This window comes from Papio anubis, chromosome 11 (assembly GCF_008728515.1).
Source record: "Papio anubis isolate 15944 chromosome 11, Panubis1.0, whole genome shotgun sequence".
Taxonomy (NCBI): Eukaryota; Metazoa; Chordata; class Mammalia; order Primates; family Cercopithecidae; genus Papio; species Papio anubis.
The window spans coordinates 106,478,898-106,499,546 of NC_044986.1; the positions used below are offsets into that span (position 1 = coordinate 106,478,898).

Here is a 20,649-nt window from a genome sequence, read left to right on the forward strand (position 1 = left end):
TTTTTTTTTCTTTTTGAAATAGAATGAGCCTTCTAGCTTGTATGGTAGAAATGGTTAGGAGAAGGAACGTGGCCTGGGGAAGGGGAAAGGTCAATACAGATGGAGAAAACAGTCTGGAAGATAACAGGTAGCCACGGGGGCCTTTGCCTTGTGCAGTTCTTGTGAACCTTTGGGAATAAGGAAAGCAGAAAATAAAGCTACATTCACCGAACAAAATTTCCTCAGGGTTTCTAAAACAACTTTAGTGCAAAGTTATTTCGTTGCCTACAAGACATGAAAATTTCATGGCAAAGTTCACGGGCAGATAAACTTTACTTCTTACTATATATGACTCTTTTCCATGTGTAACTAGAACTGGACCTGGAAATAAATGTAATTCCTCAGAAATTCCCAAACATTTAGTATATTTAGATACTGAAAATAAATACTTATTCCCATTTTCTGAAAGAATCACTTACCTCCAGTCACACACTCTGGGGTGAAAGAGATGTCATCAAGAGCAATAAAGATGTCCTCATTGCCATCCAAATCAGCTTCAAATGCCACCTTAAATGGACTGTTACTGGAGAGAGGCACATAGCCATATGTCCATCCCGTTCTTTTATTTCCAATCACTGACCACACCAGGATGTTTAGCCCCGATTCTTCAATGGTATACACCTTTAAAAATCATTAAAAAACAACTTTTTATGATTGGATATTAGAAGTATCAGGACATCCAGATGACTGATGAAAGAATGAAATATCTGGCTATGTAACAGCTCGATATATTGACTATTGTATTTTCTATCTGTAGAAATTGTGAGTTATAAAGTGAGTCAATGGATGTTATATTTTCCTTGGTTAGTAGGACCTTTGTTTGCTTCTGTCATCAACTTCTGTATGTCAAACTGGACATAATAAAAAAAAAAACTGTAAGTGTCTTAAGCATTTAAAAAGCTGGAGGAGATATAAACACAATTTTTTTATTGTAAAGAACTTTGTCTGTGTTACACTAAGGTTCTGTAACTGCAGAAAAAGAGGACCCTCAAAATACATGAATATGATAATGAATATGAGATTACAGAAGTCATTTTAAAAACCACAGTAATGTGCAGAAAATATTTTAACATTTTGAAGATGGAAATCTTCCTGGATTAACTAGCATTGATATTCAGCACTTTTTTTAATAGTTCAGTGACTAACAAATGCAACAAACAAGAAATAAAAGAGAAATAGTTAGCTTTGAAACCAACAAACATGCTAGATTTAGTATTTTTGTTTATCAGCAGAAATAATTTAAAAAAATATGGCATTTTCTAGTGCTGTTTAAAACATCTTATAATTAATGAGGAAAAAGATAAGATTAAAGAAATATTTCTATATTCTCTTTTTGTACCTAAATTTTAAAGTTAGATACCAAAGTTATATATAATTTGGTAATATAGTAATATTTATATATCATACCATATATAATTACTTATATATAATACTATCTATATATCTCTATATATTTATATTTGGCTTATAGTATACTTCAGCAATCAGTTATACAATGCTTTTTTTCACATGGGAAAATAAGACCCAGAGAAAAGAAAATACATGGATATTAATTTTCTTCTATTGCAATAGTACATTTTTCCAATGACCTCCCTCTTACTAAAAAATCTTACTGTGTCACTGTTTTCTTAGTGTCAAAATTTATCTACAGTTAACTTATCCTATAAAATATGGTCTGGTGCAATGGCTCATGCCTGTAATCCCAGCACTTTGGGAGGCCGAGGCAGGCAGATCTGTCAAGAGACAGAGACCATTCTGGCTAACATGGTGAAATCCCGTCTCTACTAAAAATACAAAAAGAAAACAAAAAAATAGCTGGGCATGGTGGCGGGCACCTGTAGTCCCAGCTACTCGGGAGGCTGAGGCAGGAGAATGGCGTGAATCCAGGAGGTGGAGCTTGCAGTGAGCTGAGATTGCACCACTGCACTCCAGCCTGGACGACAGAGCGAGACTCCATTTCAAAAGAAATAAAATAAAATAAAATAAAAATAAATAAATAAAAATATATCCAAAATTTATACTGTAAGGAAAGAATACCAGTCATCTTATTACATTTTATGATATTAAATTGACATTCCAGAAATACTACCAAGAATCACCAAATATTCCAGAGCCAGAAGTTAAGCATGTTGCTAGTGTCCCCAAGTACAAAAGAAATCTAAGATCAATTTCAGAAATCTAGCTGTTAATGCAAATTAAACAAAACAAAAATAAATCAAGCTGACTATAAACTAAAGAAAAATTTAAAACTTGCCCAAAGTTTGGAAACCTGAAATGTGAGACTTAAACCCTAAAGTCAAATTGGACATTTTGGAAAAGATGATTCTCGAGACATTTCTGAAGCCAAAAAAAAAAAAAAAAAATACTTTTAATGTTGATCCTCTAATTAACAAAAGAAGCTAAGATTCAATCTGAAGGGAATTTGGATCTGTTGACTACTTCCAGTCTGACACGTAAGCACTCATCCCAAAGAATCTTCAGCCCCAGCATCTGGTGGATACTTGGTTTACAAGCTTATCCAATTACTTTTCCATTTCTTAAAAATTAAAAATAAAAAGATGTGAAATGTCTAATTCAATTTGTTGATAACAGAGTGTACTATACAGAACCTAATTAAAGTGAACTCTGAGTTTTACAAAAATCTTGGTTTATATCACAGTAACTTAAAAATAAATGCTTTATTATATTTATTTTGTAAATTTTTTTCTGGCAAAATTACTTTAGAAAGCCAAATTACATGAAAATGTAACTGCAACACTTTGTTTTTTTTCCCAAACCTCTGCACATATTTATTAATGTATCTATTTTTATTGGTTTTACAGTTTATTTTTCTCTCTGCATTCAGTCTTTTAAATCTTCAATCCTACATGCTCTTGTCAAATTCATTTTCCTTCCATTCTCTTCCTACTCTGCTTCTCAAAATCATACCATGACTTTTTCTCCCCCATGTCATGAGCATTAAACTCTCCAATACATGTCAACACATCTTACCCCATTATTTGACCCTACCACTAGTCCCAATTAATTCTGGTCAACTTCACTAACTCGCTATTTATTTCAATGAAATTTCGGCCAGTTTGTAGGTTATTTCATTAGCAACATGTATTTATAATACCTCCAGTGTATTAAATTGAATAATTACATGTTATGGCAAGTGATTCCATAGTCACTGTGGTCAATGAGGAAAACTAGGAGTATTATTTAAGAACTCATAATGTTGTTTATTCATTATGTCTAATGGGAAGCCCATTAACAACTAAAATTACAGCATATATTTTTGTACTTCAATGGAATTGATATTATTGTATTCTGAGGGTTTCTGTGTGATAACTCTCAACAAAATGTTTATTTTTAATAACTTTTAAATGTCGATAATTTTGAAAAACCACCATGCTAACTTCCTTGAAAAATAATTAATTCCAAAGTCATTTGTTTCTAATTTTACATTTATTAAACATACTCTACTAAAACAGCAACACATATCACAGTAATAATTATTTGAAATAGTTTTCTAAAAATTAATTGCTGGATGAATTTGGCTATTTCTATTTTAATATTTTTTCAATTTTAGTCAAACACAGACCCAGTAATATATTAACTGTCAACATTTTATAATGTAAAGTAATAATTTTAGCATAATCTTTGTCATAAAAATATAGATTCCAAGAATATATAAAAATATTAAATTATAGTACAGTTTATGTTATCATCAAGGTTATATTATATGTAAAGATATTATGTTCAAAGCTACTGCTTATAATGTAGAACATTAAAAACTTAAAGAGAACTTGCTAAATTTAAACATTGTTCAGTTTCTGAATAACAAAAAAGGTTTTAATTTAAGTAGGGGATTTAACACTAGAAATAGGGAATTTAGTTATGAAGAATATAAAATTTTTTTTAAAACAGTACAAGCTGTTGAAATGATAAATGGATTTTTTAAAATGATGTAACAAAATATTTTTATACTTTGACATAATGGTTATTAACCAGAAAAATAACACAACCAAATGTCTTGACTTAAATTGTATTGAAAACATGAGATATATGAAAAATTCAATATATAAACATATCCATACATGCAGAAAATTATTATTATTATTATTATTATTATTTGAGATGGATTTTCTGTCACCCAGGCTGGAGTTCAATGGCACAATCTCGGCTCACTGCAAACTCCACCTCCCGGGTTCACGCCATTCTCCTGCCTCAGCCTCCCGAATAGCTGGGACTACAGGCTCCTGCCACCACGCCTGGCTACTTTTTTTTTGTATTTTTAGTAGAGATGGGGTTTCACTGCATTAGCCAGGATGGTCTTGATCTGACCTCGTGATCCACCCGCTTTGGCTTCCCAAAGGGTTGGGATTACAGGCGTGAGCCACCGTGTCCAGCCCAGAAAATTATTTTTTAATATTTTCCTACTGATAGGAAATTTTAAATTGGAAATTTTCTGAGTGTTTTCCTTGTCCAACCATAGAGCCCAGTTGTTTCTGTTTTTAGTTATTTAGCAGCTTCTTGAGGGCTGCACCTTTAAATTCCCAGATTGTCAATAGCCATGTACAGTATATGGAATAAGGTGAACACGAGTACATATATAAATAAAATAGTCTTCTTAGGACTTTTAAACATTCATTTCTAGTAGGAGAGTATCTAGAAATCATCATCTACAAGTCATAATTAGGTTGTATGCCTACTATAGTTTTTTCCATTTATGTATTATATAAATAAACATTTGCATATTAAAATTTGTTTTCTTCTAGGGACAAGTACAATATAATGTATCTACACTTAGATCAAACTGTTATAACATATTTATCAGAAAATAATGTTGTGGACCATAGCTTGAACATGTGTACCGGAGGCAACATGGGGAAGGAGGGCAGGAGAGCAGAACTTGATTTTTATTGTGTATAAGTTATTATAGTGTAACTATTAATTCTTTACAAAAGCAAACACTGAACAAAAGAAAAACAAAATAATTTTTTTCTTTTGAAATTAAAAAATGTTTCTACCATAATCAATTCATCAACTTATTTAAAAGACAAATCCATCTACTTATAAAAACCAGGATTATTCAGGTACTGCTGTGAGAGTTAGTAGTGTTCTTACCCTGTTTACAGATAAGGAGACAGAGACACACACACACAACATTCAAAACATCAACAAATCCAGGAGATTGCACTTTGAAAAAAATTAATAAAGTAGGTAGTTGCTAGCTAGACTAATAAAGAAGAAAAGAGAGAAGATTCAAATAAACAATCAGAAATGATAAGGGTGATATTACCACTGACTCCACAGAAATACAAACAACCATCACAGAATATTATAAATACCTCTATGCATATGAACTAGGAAATCTAGAAGAAATTCATAAATTTGTACACATATACACCCTGAAACTGAATCCCTAAACAGGCCAATAAGGAGTTCTGAAATTGAAGCAGTCATAAATAGCCTACCAACCAAAAAATCCTAGGACGAGATGAATTCACAGCTGAATTCTACCAGATGTACAAAGAATAGCTGGTACCATTCCTACAGAAACTATAGTTAAAAAATTGAAAAGCAGGGACTCCTCCCTAACTCATTCTACTAGGGCAGCATCATCCCGATACCAAAACCTGGCAGAGATACAGCAAAAAAAAAAAAAAAAAAGAAAACTTCAGGCCAATATCTTCAATGAACATAAACGCAAAAATCCTCAAAAAAAAAAAAAAAAAAATACTGGCAAACTAATCTGGCAGCACATCAAAAAGCTTATTTACCACAATCAAGTAGACTTCATCCCTAGGATGCAGGGTTCATTCAACATACAGAAATCAATAAATATGATTCATTGCATAAACAAAACGAAAGACAAAACCACATGAGTATCTCAATAGATGCAGAAAGGCTTTCATTGAAATTCAGCATCCGTTCATGTTTAAAACTCTCAATAAACTGTATATTGAAGGAATATACCTCAAAATAATAAGAGCCACATAGAACAAACCCACATGCAATATTATACTCAATGGGCAAAAGCTAGAAGCGTTCCCCCTTCAAGACAAGGAGGCACTCTCTCACCACTCCTATTCAACACAGTACTGAAAGTCCAGACCAGGGCAATCGGGAAAGATAAAGAAATAAAGGCTTCCAAAAAGGAAGAGAGAAAGTTAAATTACCCTTGCTTGCAGGCAACATGATCCTACATCTAGAAAACACCATTGTCTCAGTGCAAAAGCTTCTTAAGCTGATAAGCAACTTCAGTAAAGTCTCAAGATACAAAATCAACATACAAAAATCAGTAGCATTCCTATATACCAGCAACAGTCAAGCCGAGAGCTGAGCCAGGAATAAAATCCCATTCACAGTAGCAACAAATGAATAAAATATCTAGGAATACAGTGAACCAGGGAGGTGAAAGATCTCTACAATGAAAATTACAAGACAGTGCTGAAAAATATCAGAGATGACACAAACAAATGGAAAAACATTTCATGCTCATGGATAGGAAGAAGCAATATTATTAAAATAGCCATACTGCCCAAAGCAATTTATAGATTTAATGCTAGTCCCATTAAACTACCATTGACACTCTTCACAGAACTAGAAAAGACTATTTTAAAATTTATATGGAACCAAAAAAGAGCCAGAATAGCCAAGACAATCCCAAACAAAAAGAACAAAGCAAAAAAGAGCCCAAATAGCCAAGGCAATCCTAAGCAAAAAGAACAGAGTAAACAGACAACCTACAGAATGTGAGGAAACATTTGCATACTTTGCATCTTATAAAGGTCTAATATCCAGCATCTCTAAAGAACTTAAGTTTACAGGAACAAAAACAACCTTATTAAAAATGGGTAAAGGACATGAACAGATACTTTTCAAAAGAAGACCTACATGCAGCCAACAATCATATGAAAAAAAAAAAAAGTTCAATCACTGATCTTTACAGAAACGCAAATCAAAATCACAATAAGATATCATCTCACACTAGTCAGAATGGCTACCAGTAAAAAGGCAAAAAATAACAGATGCTGACAAGGTTGTAGAGAAAAAGGAACACTTATATTGTGGAAGACAGTGTGGTGATTCCTCAAAAATCTAGAAACAGAACTAGCATTTTACCCTGCAATCCTATTATGGGGTATGTACCCCCCAAAATATAAATCCTTCTACTATAAAGACATACATATAGGTATGTATGTTCATTGCAGCACTATTAATGGTAGCAAAGACATGGAATCAACCTAAATCCCTATTAATGATAGACTGGATAAGGAAAATATGGTACATAGACACCATGGAATACTATGCGGCCATTAAAAAGAATGAGATCATGTCCTTTGCAGGGACATGGATGGAGCTGGAAGCCATTATCCTCAGGAAACTAATGCAGGAACAGAAAACCAAATACCGCATTTTCTCACACTTAAGTGGGAGCGAAATGATGAGTACATGTGGACACATAGAGGGGAGCCCACACACACTGGGGCCTATTGGAGGGTGGAGGGTGGAGGGTGGAAGGAGGTAGGGAGTCAGGAAAAATAATTAATGGGTACTAGTTATTTGGCTCAATACCTAGGTGATGAAATAATAATAATAAAAACCCATGGCACACATTTACCTATTTAACAAACCTGCACATGTACCCCTGAATTTAAAATTAAAAAGTTTAAAAAACTTAATTACTTTGTTGCACTAAAACTTCACCACAATTTCTGGGTTTGGATGTCACTGAATTATAAATAATCTAGGGCATGTTATAAAGAATGCACCATAGGCAAGTAGGGGAGTGGGTAATAATAAAAAACAAATCTTAGAACAATCAGAATTAGGATGAAATAACAATCTACAATTCAGCTGAGTCATTAAAGATTGAGGAAATAGATCACTCTTATCTTTTTCTTCACCTTTCTTTTTTTTTTTTTTTTCCAATTATTCTATTTTTTTTTTTTTGAGACGGAGTCTCGCTCTGCCGCCCAGGCTGGAGTGCAGTGGCCAGATCTCAGCTCACTGCAAGCTCCGCCTCCCGGGTTCACGCCATTCTCCTGCCTCAGCCTCCCGAGTAGCTGGGACTACAGGCGCCCGCCATCTCGCCCGGCTAGTTTTTTGTATTTTTTTTAGTAGAGACGGGGTTTCACCGTGTTCGCCAGGATGGTCTTGATCTCCTGACCTCGTGATCCACCCGTCTCTGCCTCCCAAAGTGCTGGGATTACAGGCTTGAGCCACCGCGCCCGGCCTTTCACCTTTCTTATTTAAGACGAAGACCAAGAATCCCACAGTTTCCTTCCTAACACCTCAAAGCAAATTAAACGGGTTTATATATATGAAATACTTTTTCAAACTATAAAGGACTGTCCAAAATTGGTTGGTGATTATTTGTGATATAGGGAGGCATTTCTGTTAATCTCTACTATATTTCAAAAGCATAGAACTTTCCCCCAATGTTTAACCTACCTGTTAGCCAGAAAGCTGAGCAACATAATAGGAATTAGGACCCAGATTCCAATCCTGTCTTTTCCCAGATTAATTGAATGTTTTAGGCCAAGTTACTTAATCTCTTTAAATTTCAGTTTTAATGGCTATTAAATGAAAGACGTTAATAAGCAGAGCTCAAAGATATTGCGAGTTCAGTTCCAGACTACTGCAATAAACTGAATATTGCAATAACATGAGTCATACAAATCTTTTGGTTTCTCAGAGCATATAAAAGTCATGTTTACACTACACTGTAGTTGGTTAAGTGTTCAACAGCAGTATGTCTACAAAAAGCCATGTATATACCTTAATTTAAAAATATATTATTGCTAAAATATGCTAATGACCATCTCAGCCTTCGGTTCATAACCTTCTTGCTGGTGAAGGGTCTTGCCTTGTTGGGCTGCTCACTGATTAGGGTGGTGATTGCTGAAGGCTGGAGTGGCTGTGGCAATTTCTTAAAGTAAGACAATAAGTTTGCTGCATGATCGACTCTTCCTTGTTCAAAAGATTTCTCTGTAGCAAATGATGCTATTTGATGGTATTTTACCCACAGGAGAACTTCTTTCAAAATCGGAATCAATCCTCTCAAACCCTGCTGCTGCTTTATCGAGCACTTCGTCAGCACTTTCTGCTTCACTTTGTACTTTTATGTTAGGCAGGTGGCTCCTTTCCTTAAATCTCATGAACTAATCATCCTCTACTAGCTTCCAACTTTTCTTCCACAGCTTCCTCACTTCTCTCAGCCTTCATAAAACTGAAGAGAGTTGGGTCTTGCTCTGGATTAGGCTTTGGCTTAAGGGAATATTGCAGCTGGTTTGATCTTCTATCCAGACCACTTAAACTTTCTCCATATTAGCACTAAGGCTGTTTTGCTTCGTGATCATGTGCATGTTCACTGGAGTAGCACTTTTAACTTCCTTCACGAACTTTTCCCTTGCATCCCCAACTTGACTAGCTATTTGGAGCAAGAGGTCTAGCTTTCAGCCTATCTCACCTTTCGATATGGTTTCCTCACTAAGCTTAATCATTTCTAGCTTTTGATTTAACGTGAGAGAAGTGCTGTTCTTCCTTTCACTTGAACACTTAAAGACCATTGGCCTTTAAGTGTTGGCCTAATTTTGATGTGGTCTTGTCTCAGGAAATAGGAAGGCCCGAAGAGAGGGAGAGAGACAAGGGATCCACAGGTCAATCTAGCAGTCAGAAAAAACACAGTATTTATCAATTGTATTCACCATTTTATATTACAGTTCATAACACCCCAGAAAAAAAATACAATAGTAGCATCAAAGATCACTGACCACAGATCACCATAAGAAATATAATGAGGCCAGGCATGGTGACAATTTTAGTAAGTCATAGAGCTGTTAGGGAGGATGATTCAGGCCAATCAAATCTTGCCAAAGATCTACTTTTACTTGGGTGGTAAGTTACAAGTGTGCAATTAATTTTCATTCATAGTATGCAAATAATTTAATAGACAATAAAAATGATGTCCACTTTAGAAAAAAAGACACAGCAATTAAAACTTATAAACACTGGGAATAAGGAAGAACAAAGAAAATCTAACCAACACATCTAAAGACTCAAGTAGGCCAGACGTGGTAGTTCACGCCTGTAATCACAGCACTTTGGGAGGCAGAGGGGGCAGATCACCTGAGGTCAGGAGTTCGAGATCAGTCTGACCAACATGGTGAAACCCCATCTCCACTAAAAATACAAAATTAGCCAAGGGTGGTGGCGCATGCCTGTAATCCCAGCTAGCTGGGAGGCTGAGGCAGTAGAATTGCCTGAACTGGGAGGTGGAGGTTGCAGTGAGTTGAGATTGTGCCATTGCACTCCAGCCTGGGCAACAAGAGGGAAACTTTGTCACACACACACAAAAAAGTATAGTGATAAGAAGAAAGCTTGAAATGTTGGGAGAATTTTCAAAATGTGACACAGAAACACAAAGCGAGCACAAGCTATTGGGAAAATAGCAGCCATACATAGACTTGCTGAATGCAATTTTGTTATAAACCTTCAATTTGTACTCTCTCTCTCTCTCTCTCTCTCTCTCTCTCTATATATATATATATATATATATATATATGTATCTGTGAAGTTCAGTAAAATGGAATACAATAAAACAAAGTATGCTATAGCTCCCTGATAGATCTGTTACTAGGTTTAAATTTAAGTGAAGTATGTCAACTCAGTACCAACACTAAGCACATGTTATTACTATTGCTATTACATATCATATATATCTTATGGTGGAAAAAAAGGAGCTAATATACAAGGATAAGTCACGTCATGATAATGAGAGTGGTAACTGGGGAATTTCATTATGAGAAGTTGGCATTCTTTTGTGGGATTAAAACAGTAATAATTTCAGATGTAGTTTTAGGTTTTTCAGGTTTTTTTTTAAAGCATTACTAAGGTACTTGCAAATAAGAAGGACGCGAAGCAGAGAGCTTTAGATATTTCTGAGTTTCTAATCCTTAGTGACTTTCTAAGCTGGGTGTTGGACACAGGTTTCCTGTGTTCCAGTCGGGTAGTCTTTCTTGCACCTCACTTGGTTTGTAATAAACATCACTGAATGTCTCACAGGAGGAAGAACTGAAAAAAACTTATAGCTACTATGGATGTGGAAATTGAAATGGCTGATTTGTATTTAGCTTTTCAACTTTAACATCACATTATGTGAAAGAGACCAAGTAACTAGAAATAGGAGTAATCAGAAATAGAGCACCAAGAAAATACCTCTTCCTAGCAAAATGACCCATGTAGCATTTAATGTTAGTTAGCCTGACACTTACAGGCTTTTCTCTCAATGAACAATATCACTACACAGACCACCTTCAGAATGCCTTCAAAATACCTTCCCTCAAATTGAAGGAAAATTTACACTGCAAGGCAGCAAATGGAGAAAAAATGAATTTCTGAGCTGAATTACTGTTCTTTTATTAGGTTCTTCAAAAGTTGTAAATATTTAGAAAAATCATTTCTGTCTGATAGCTAACTGAAACACACACTTACCTATACTCTCCAAAAATGTTCCACTGGAAAGACAGGAAAAACACTGACATAAATCCACAGAAGCACAGGAAAATCAGGATCACAGGTACCAGCTTACAAAAATAGTTAGGACTTTCTGGAAGTTTTAAATCAAATGGAAACTGTTTGATGAAAATACATAAACAGAACTGAGGCATTTGGAAACACCTACAAGTAAAAGAAAAGATCAGTACCAATGACAAAAATGTGAACTGTTCTAGCCAAATTCTGGAATAACTCAAAGAGACGAAGACTAAAGAGAAGGAGCCGTGTATACGTCACCATCTGGTAATTAATCCAAGGACTCCAGAAGAGCCAGGCTGATTCCTTGGGTTAGGAGTTGCTGATTCTAGCATTCGTACCCAGAACAGACAAGATGGGTAAATATTGCTGAAACGGAGCTCCAACATAGGAGTTTCCAAGAGTTCGTACTGAGACCAGAGAAATGATGCAATGTCCCTTATGACTGCCATAAAAATACGTGTACCTCCTTCAACACATAAACAAGCTAACAATACATCATAAACATAAACACACTAGAAAACAGCTAGTCCTTTACATCAGAGCATTATGAAACCAGAGATCCTGAATCAGAATGCATATTCACTGTTAGGGAAAGGAAATTTCTTACTTGGTGGGAGAAGATAAAACACATATAGTAATAATATTCAGTGTAGACTCATCTATCTATAGAAATAGAACACTAATACTAAGTAACCAGACAGTTGTGAAAAACTGTAAAACAGAAACTCTACACTAAACAGAATACTGAACACCATGGGGAAGACAGTTAATAGAACCAATGGGAAAATGAAGAAAGAAATAAAATTAACTTCCTTGAGAGATTTGGGTGTCAGTCATATCTAACAGGCAAACATGAAAGGGGGGAAGCATTCAGAGTTCTTGGAAATTAACAGTATGATTGTAAAAATAAAACCCTCAGAGAGAGACTGAACAGCAGAACTGACCCAGATTAAATACCAAAAAGTGAATTGGAAAACTGAAAGATGTTATTGTCCAAGACCACAGTGCCAGAGGACTAAAAGCTGAAAACGTTGTGAATTTATGTGAGGGGTTGGTGGGGAAAGGTCCAGAAGTTTGCAGATCTGTCTAATAGTTTTCCTTGAAGGAGATAACCAAGTAAATTACAGAGGAAAATCTCCCTAAGGTGACAAATGATGAGGGCTCATTAAATTTCCAGGAAAATTTATGGATTCCAGGGAATAAAAAGAACATTTTATTCACTTATGAGGAAAAGTAGGTAGTGTAAAAATCCTGAAGGAGAAATAATCAGACAGACATCAGTCTTCTAAAAGGTAGGCAGGTACTGGATATTAGCATGCAGTGCAGCCACATCTTCAATTACGTAAGGAAAAATAATTTTCAGCTAGAAATCTATACCCAACCAATCTTTCCAATATAGACACATGATTGTTTTTTTCAATCAGGAACTCAAAAGGTTAGCATTTTGCACTTATCTGAAATGCATATGAGGAAAATATACTGTTACAGGATGAATGTGTTCCCCTAAAGTTTGTATGTTGCAACCCTAAACCACAGAACCTCAGAGCGTGACTGTATTTTGAGACAGGGCCTCGTTAAGTTATAATGAGGCTGTTAAGATAGGCCCTAATCCAATGTGAATGATGCCCTTATAAAAAAAAATTAAGACATAAGAAGAAACATGAGGGATAGATATGCCTACACAGAGGGAAGACCTTGCTGAGGACAGTGGAAAGGTGACCAGTGACCAGTCAAGGAAGAAGCCTCAGAAAAACCCATACCTGCTGACACCTTGATCTTGGACCTCCAGCCTCCATGACTATAAGGAAATATATTTCTATTGTTGAAGCCATCTAGTCTATGGTATCTTGTTATGGTAACTCTAGCAAGCTAATACGCATATCAAACAAAAAGAATCCAATATAGTAGATTGCATAGGCATTAATAAAGAGTGGTAAGCAAAGATAACTTGCCCACTGCTTGATATTATCATCCAGTAAAATGCATAGTTTTACTTGATGATAATACTCTGTGAATTGAAAAACTGAAGAGAGATCTTGGTCATTTTTATGAATATGATTGCCAAGAATGTAGGGAAATTTTTTACACTTTAGTTCCAGACAATTTTAATAAGTCATAGAACTTTTAGGGAGGATGATTCAGGCCAATCAAATCTTGCCAAAGATCTACTTTTAGTGGGTGGTAGGTAGGTTATTAATTTTCATTCATAATAAATACTTTAATAGACAATAAAAATTGTGTCCACTTTAGAAAAAAAAAGGCACAGCAAGTAAAACTAACTAACTGGGAATAAGGAAGAACAAAAGAAATCTAACCAATCCATCTAAAGACTCAAGTAGGCATGGTGTGGTGACTCACGTCTGTAATCCCAGCACTTTGGGAGGCCTAGGTGGGTGAATCACTTGAGGTCAGGAGTTCGAGACCAGCCTGGCCAACATGGTGAAACCCTGTCTCTACTAAAAATACAAAAAGTAGCCAGGTGTGGTGGCAGACACCTGTAGTCCCAGCTACATGGGAGGCTGATGCAGGAGAATCATCTGAGCCCAGGAGGCAGAGGTTGCAGTGAGCCAAGATCACACCATTGCACTCCAGCCTGGGTGACAAGAGACTCCATCTTAAAAAAAAAAAAAAAACACCCAAAATAAAGCAAAAAGACACAAGTTGGGGTGGGGGGGTAGAAAACACACAACCAAAAGATCTATATGACAATGAAACCGTAACCACAACATATAAAAAGACTGAATTGATACATTTAAAAAACCAGAAGCTCAGATTGTGTGGAAAAAAAACAATCCAGCCATATACTGTTTATAAAAGGCATAACTAAAAACAAGAAGCATGGAATAATTAAAAGACAAGAAGCCGGGAGGCTGAGGCCGGAGAATGGCGTGAACCCGGGAGGCGGAGCTTGCAGTGAGCTGAGATCCGGCCACTGCACTCCAGCCTGGGCGACAGAGCGAGACTCCGTCTCCAAAAAAAAAAAAAAAAAAAAAGACAAGAAGCATGGAATAATTAAAATAAAGATAAGATATATATTGATTTAAAAAGAAGAAGGTGAGGTGAAATTAATGTGAACAAGAGAGTTTATTTGGACCAGGCTTGAGGATGGAAACCCAGGAGCATAGATTCCAGTTGCCCTGTATATACACTTCATTTAGCAGCAGTTACAAGTGGATTTGTAAAGGCAAAAATAGGGATACGGAGCGAGCTGACACAAAGTTGTCTGCCAAGAATTCTCCATTGGTTTGCAAAAATAACACTGATTAGTGATTGGCTATGCATTGTGAAGCTACAGGGTGTGGGTTACAGTGTCTGGTGTGGCATTATTAGGTTGATTTATAGATGCGTGGGGCAATCACAAGCAGTTTGAAGAGAGAAATACATAACTCAAAACGGGGAGTAAGCCTAGTATGGTGGCTCAGGCTTGTAATCTCAGCACTTTGGGATTCTGAGGCAGGAGGATAGCTTGAGTCCAGGAGTTGGAGACCAGCCTAGGCAACATAATGAGACCCCATCTCTCTCTCTCTCAAAAAAAAAAAAACAAAAAAAAAAAAACCAATTCAGCTGGGCATGATTTTTACATCTGTAGTCCCAGCTACTTGAAAGGCTGAGGCCAGAAAATTGCTTGAGCCTTGAGCCTAGGAAGCTGAGGCTGCAGTGAGCTGTGATTGCACCACTGTACTCCAGCCTGACAGTACAAGATCCTGTCTCAAAAAAAAAAAAAAAGGAAAAAGAAAAACCCAGGGGAGTAGGGTGTGATTGCTATCTCAGTTTAATGTCTCCCTGGATGTAATAATTAATAGGACTCTTGCATTGCTCAGATAAAAGTTCTTTTATTTTCTTACATGAATCCGACAAAAAATGAAGACAGTAGAACATGCATTTTACTAACAAATAATACAGGATTTCCAGAGAAAGAATAAAGAGGGCCATTTACTGTTGATAAAAGTTGTAATTCCCCAAACAGACATAACTGTCTGAATCTTTAGGCATTCAACATCATAACTTCGACACAAAAAATTCTAAGACAGATAAAACAAAAAGACAAATAGACACTTTTATAATTGTACTGGAGGCTTCTAAAATACCTTTTTCCTACACTGACAAATTAAGCCAATAACAGTAAGGATAGAGAGGATTATGGTTTGTCTCTGTATTTCTAATATCTATTTATCTACCTATCTTTGTATCCAGCTGAGAAGCTATCATTCTTTCACACATTTAAAGAAAATTTACATCTGTGTATATAAATTTACCATATGATAGTGGAGGCAGGTCCAATCCACAGGAGAGGACAAAGAATTACATCAATGATATTGGAACAACTATACTGCAATTTGGAAAAAAAGCCATCAGAAGATTCTAACCTCTCACCACTCATAAACAAAAATGAATTATAACTAGATTAAGTAGTTAAAACTAGAAATCAGAATTATATAATTATTAAAATCATAAATTATATAATTATTAAAACAAATGAAAGTAGTTTGTTATTTTATGACAGAAAATGGTTTCCTAAACAAGGCATTAAACTCAGACTCTGTAAGTAAAATAAAGGTGGGTAGCTTTCGTGAAATAAAAATGTAAAAGAAAAGTTACTTGAGCTTCACATATATTAAATGGTCTTTATAAAGAAATAATATTCAGCTCCAGATCCAGACTTCCAAGTGAAGCTGATTTAGGTTCTTTCTCAAGATGACTTTGCACCTAGTCCATCTGTAGTCAGGGGTAAGAAAGACCTTCTTTTGCAAATTCCCATGCCTCTGTCTTAAAACTGTGACTTGATTTTAATTTTTAGTTGCATAACTCTTCAAGTTGAGTTCACTTTTATTTTTCTACTTTTATTATATTGTGAAAGGAAAGTCTACTTTGAAGGTCAAATTAGATTAGCTCTTTCTCTTGAGTGTCGACCTTTGCATTTTGTGTGGTGCTTTCCCATCCTGCCTAATTTATATTTCAATAGCAAACTTAATAGCAGTGTTTTTTTTTTTTTTTTGCCATCCTATGGTTTATATTTTCTATTATTAACAATGGAAGACACATAGTACATTTTAGCAAGGTTTACTCTGGCACAGCTGTCAGAGTATCTCTTTGCTATCAAGACCTATTCAACCATCTTTGCTAAGGTGTTAATATGAGCTGGTGATTCTTACTATGTGATAGATCATGTTTGTATGCTTGACACACTTCTAAATGTACCCTGCTGCAGGATCCTAAGTGTCTCTGGCACACCAGACCAAACCTTGCCTTTTTCTGCTATTCAATAAAACGTATTAGATTAAAATAGAAAACATTGATATTATAGAGGGAGAAACTTGAATCTATTCTTTACAAAGAGAAAAAGAAATCATTAAAAAATATCTTGCTTCATTTTAACTATTGCTATAACACATTACTCATGTCATATTGTACAAATTATTTCAATGTGCCAGGATGAGTGATACATTAAGAGCTACTGCCCTAGAACATTACTTTTCATGTTTCTGCTGAAAATAGTAAGGCATGCTCAGATTTAAGGTATAATCTAGGTTTTCTGCAAGTCTATTTATAAATTTGTTAAGTATGCTTAAAAACTTCTACACACATCTCCCTACCTTTTAGGCATGTGGATAATTGCATATGTCTCTTAAATACTATCTAATATGATTCTCCAAAGCTACCATTGATAAGCAATTTAACACCACTTGTAAAAACACTGGCCATGAAGTTCAGCATAAACAAGAATGAAAGAGAACTGGTTAGTCTAGAAAATTAGTTAAAATGTACTTTGAAAATGAATAAAATTAGAGACAACATACTGATAATGCCACTCAATAACTTTCATAAGAATGCATTTTTACAGTGTCAATAATAAAAGAAACACAACAAAAAGTCCTGATGTTTATATTGCCTTAAGCATATGTTATACAAACTAGCACCCACTTAATTCCTTTCATTTTTTTATCCTGAATACATTTTTATTTTTAAAGAGACAAGGTCTTGCCATGTTGCCCAGGCTGGTCTCAAATTCCTGGCATCAAGCAATCCTCCTGCTTCAGCCTCCCAAAGTGCCGGGAATACAGGCATGAGCCACTGTGCCCGGCCTTCCAATTTTAATTTCTGAAAATATATGTTTTTCGTAAATATAAGTGAATATTCAACTTCACATATTTTTTGCTATTGAAACTTCAAGTTCTTTTTTCTACTTCTCTTTTCACTCGACATATGCCTGGAGAAATTTCTGCAGCACAAGTGATAACTGTGAGATGGGCTGGGTCCTAATCTGTATGGTCACATCTCATGGGAATAACCAGAGCCTTTTCAGCAGCTAAGTAACAAGGGTTATCATTTTCTAAATTATTACTTCACTGCAATAAATGACAACCTAGTACCTGATTAAGGGAACGTAAGTATCAATGCATTTCCTCTATTATTAGAAACTCGCTATGTGCCATATTTCATTGGTTCATTATTCATATTTTTTGCTGTGTTATCCATTATGGGTTGTGAGAATCGTTGTTGAATGATATATCAAAAGCCTTACTAACTCAAAGACCTTCCACTGTGGGTGCCACATGTCTCTGCACCACACCCCAGAGGGCCCACAGTCATTCTGCATTCAAGAGAGGCTGAGTAGGGGTAAGACTCTTTTTCTTCTCTGCTAAACTTCCTATTAGGATGATGAGATGTCTGCTATCATCACAGGGAATAGAATTTCCTCTTGCACTAGCCTAAAGAATGGGTTCCAGAAACGTCTGCCAATTCTAAAAGGACAACTGTAGATCTAATGACAAATTCTAGATGATTACAAAATCGACCAGAAGGGCCCTCAGTGAGTTTGACAAAGAAGATACAGTCTTGGTGGCCCTTGACCTTGAGCAGCTCATTCAAAAGTTAACCATCTCAAGCAGCAGAACACGCTGGGCGTGTGGCTCACACCTATCATCCGAGCACTATGGGAGGCCAAGGTGGGAAAATCACTTGGGCTCAAGAGTTCAAGACCAGCCTGGTCAACATGGCAAAACCCCATCACTGCACACACACAAAAAAACAAAACAAAACAAAACAAAAAACAAATTAGCTGGATGTGGTGGCGCATGCTGGTAGTCCCAGCTACTGGGAAGGCTTACGTGGGAGGATAACTCGAGCCCAGGAGGTCGAGACTGCAGTGAGTGAAGACTGCACCACTACACTCTAGCCTGGGTGACAGTGAAACCCCGTCTCAAAAATATAAAAAATTAAAAAACAAAGCAACAGAACAAAAGGATTGCATGGCATATCTTATAGGCAACTATTGGTAAAACAAATACTTACAGCATCCCCCATACTAAACTCACACACACTAAGCATTTGGGGACACATCTAACTAAGCTACCATGATGCCATTTTGTAAAATTTATAATTCCAACCAAATGTATACTGAAAAGTATAATACGCAGAACACGAAATATGTAAAATACCTTTTAAAGAATTAAATTTTATCAACTACTGGTAGAAAATATAAGACAGTTTTGAATAATGAAAATGCAAACCCTAAATATATCATAAAATAGCCCTCTAATTCTGAAAGGCAGAAAAGCGCAGTAGTTATAAGCATAGAGTAGAGATAGGCCATGTGGGAAAACCTGCCCAGCTCTATGACCTTGGACAAATTCCTGAAGCTTTGTCTATCTCATTTGCCTTATCTGTTAAAATATCGACAATGTCAGTACTTGCCTCGTTGGAGGGTGTGAAAATCAGATTGATTAATTTATGATAAAGGACTTTGGTGTATGGCATATTGTAATCATCTGATATTATTAAGTCTGACTGATATTATTCTGTTTTTTTTCTCTGCTTTTACTATCTTCCTAAATATTACATTGAAATAAAACAAAACAAAACTCAATAGCACCAGCTCACAACAATAATGGTTTTCTGAACTGGAACATTTACATGCTAAATATCTTATCCTATGGGTTTTACTGAAACTTATTGGGGCCTAAGAACACCTGAAATCTAAGATAGAGACTATTTCAACACCATAGGCTACTTGTTCTGAAATACGAACAATTGGTTTCTGGAATCCCATTCATATATATACATGTATATGTATATGAAAATATATATATATGTGTATATATATACTTATCTGTTATCATGGAAGTTTTAGAAAGTAGCTTTTTTTTCCCATGAGCAATTAGAAATTTATATGAAGTACAAAAAATTACGAAAGATAAATTGTGAGTTACCTATTCATTTTCCTTTTATTTCTTTAAAAATAAGTCTGGAGTAATAAAATATATTAGTTATTTTTAGAGAAATCATCTTGTCCAGTGCCAAATTAACTGCTTTTTATAGACCAATTCAATTGAGATAGCATTAAACATCAAAACAAGACAGAAGGTAGGAAGCTGAATAACTGTAATTAAATAATATAATGGGAAATTAATTTGGTTTCATTCAGGGCTCTTTTGGCAAGGTGGATCAAAAAGTGACCACATCATTTTAAAGAGTGCTTTTAATTTGACATGTAAGTAGGTAATTGAAAGACAGAAAGAAACTGATCTTTGTAAGTTCTTCTGGTTTGTCATTACTAGAAAATAAAGCAATTATTAAGTAAGTACAAATTAGCATTGTTCCCTAATTCCTTCAGCCTTTAATTGAAGGATATTGATGCCTATGTGAACATTTTATTATTCTGATTATCAGTCATTTACAATGAAAAGATATTGAAGTCTTCCTAATTTCTATAAAATATTTTCTTTATGCAGCCCTCTACTTTGAAGGCTGAGATAAATCAGCATAGTTTGGCTTTTTATCCTAAAACATAATAGGAAAATCATAACTGAATTTCACCCTGATCTCATCAACTATACAAATAGTTGATTGCTTTTGCTTTACATCATTCACTTCATTAATATGCTAATAAAATTTAGATATGCTTTATTTAGAAAATTATCTTAAATGTCAGTGAAGATCTAAGTCCTCTGCATTATTTATAGACACTGGTTTTCAGTTTATCTTTATATTGCATTTTAAATCAAGCCACATCTTTGTGGCCCTGGACTTCTGAAATTATCTTCACTTTTCTCCCGTGCAATGGACTGAATATTACTCCCCAAG

At 35.3% G+C, this 20,649-nt stretch overlaps 1 protein-coding gene and 1 long non-coding RNA gene across 2 annotated transcripts in view; one reads left to right on the top strand and one right to left on the bottom strand.

Annotated features, from left to right (window-relative positions):
* The window catches only part of MALRD1 (MAM and LDL receptor class A domain containing 1), a 682,023-nt gene that overhangs the window by 153,288 nt on the left and 508,086 nt on the right, over positions 1 to 20,649 (bottom strand). The window contains exon 33 of the mRNA XM_031652710.1: positions 459 to 660. Coding sequence (XP_031508570.1) covers positions 459 to 660 — 202 coding nt within the window. The remainder of the gene's footprint in view (positions 1 to 458; positions 661 to 20,649) is intronic.
* LOC110744203 overlaps positions 1 to 20,649 on the top strand; it is a 54,370-nt gene that overhangs the window by 3,955 nt on the left and 29,766 nt on the right. The gene's annotated exons all lie outside the window — the stretch shown is intronic.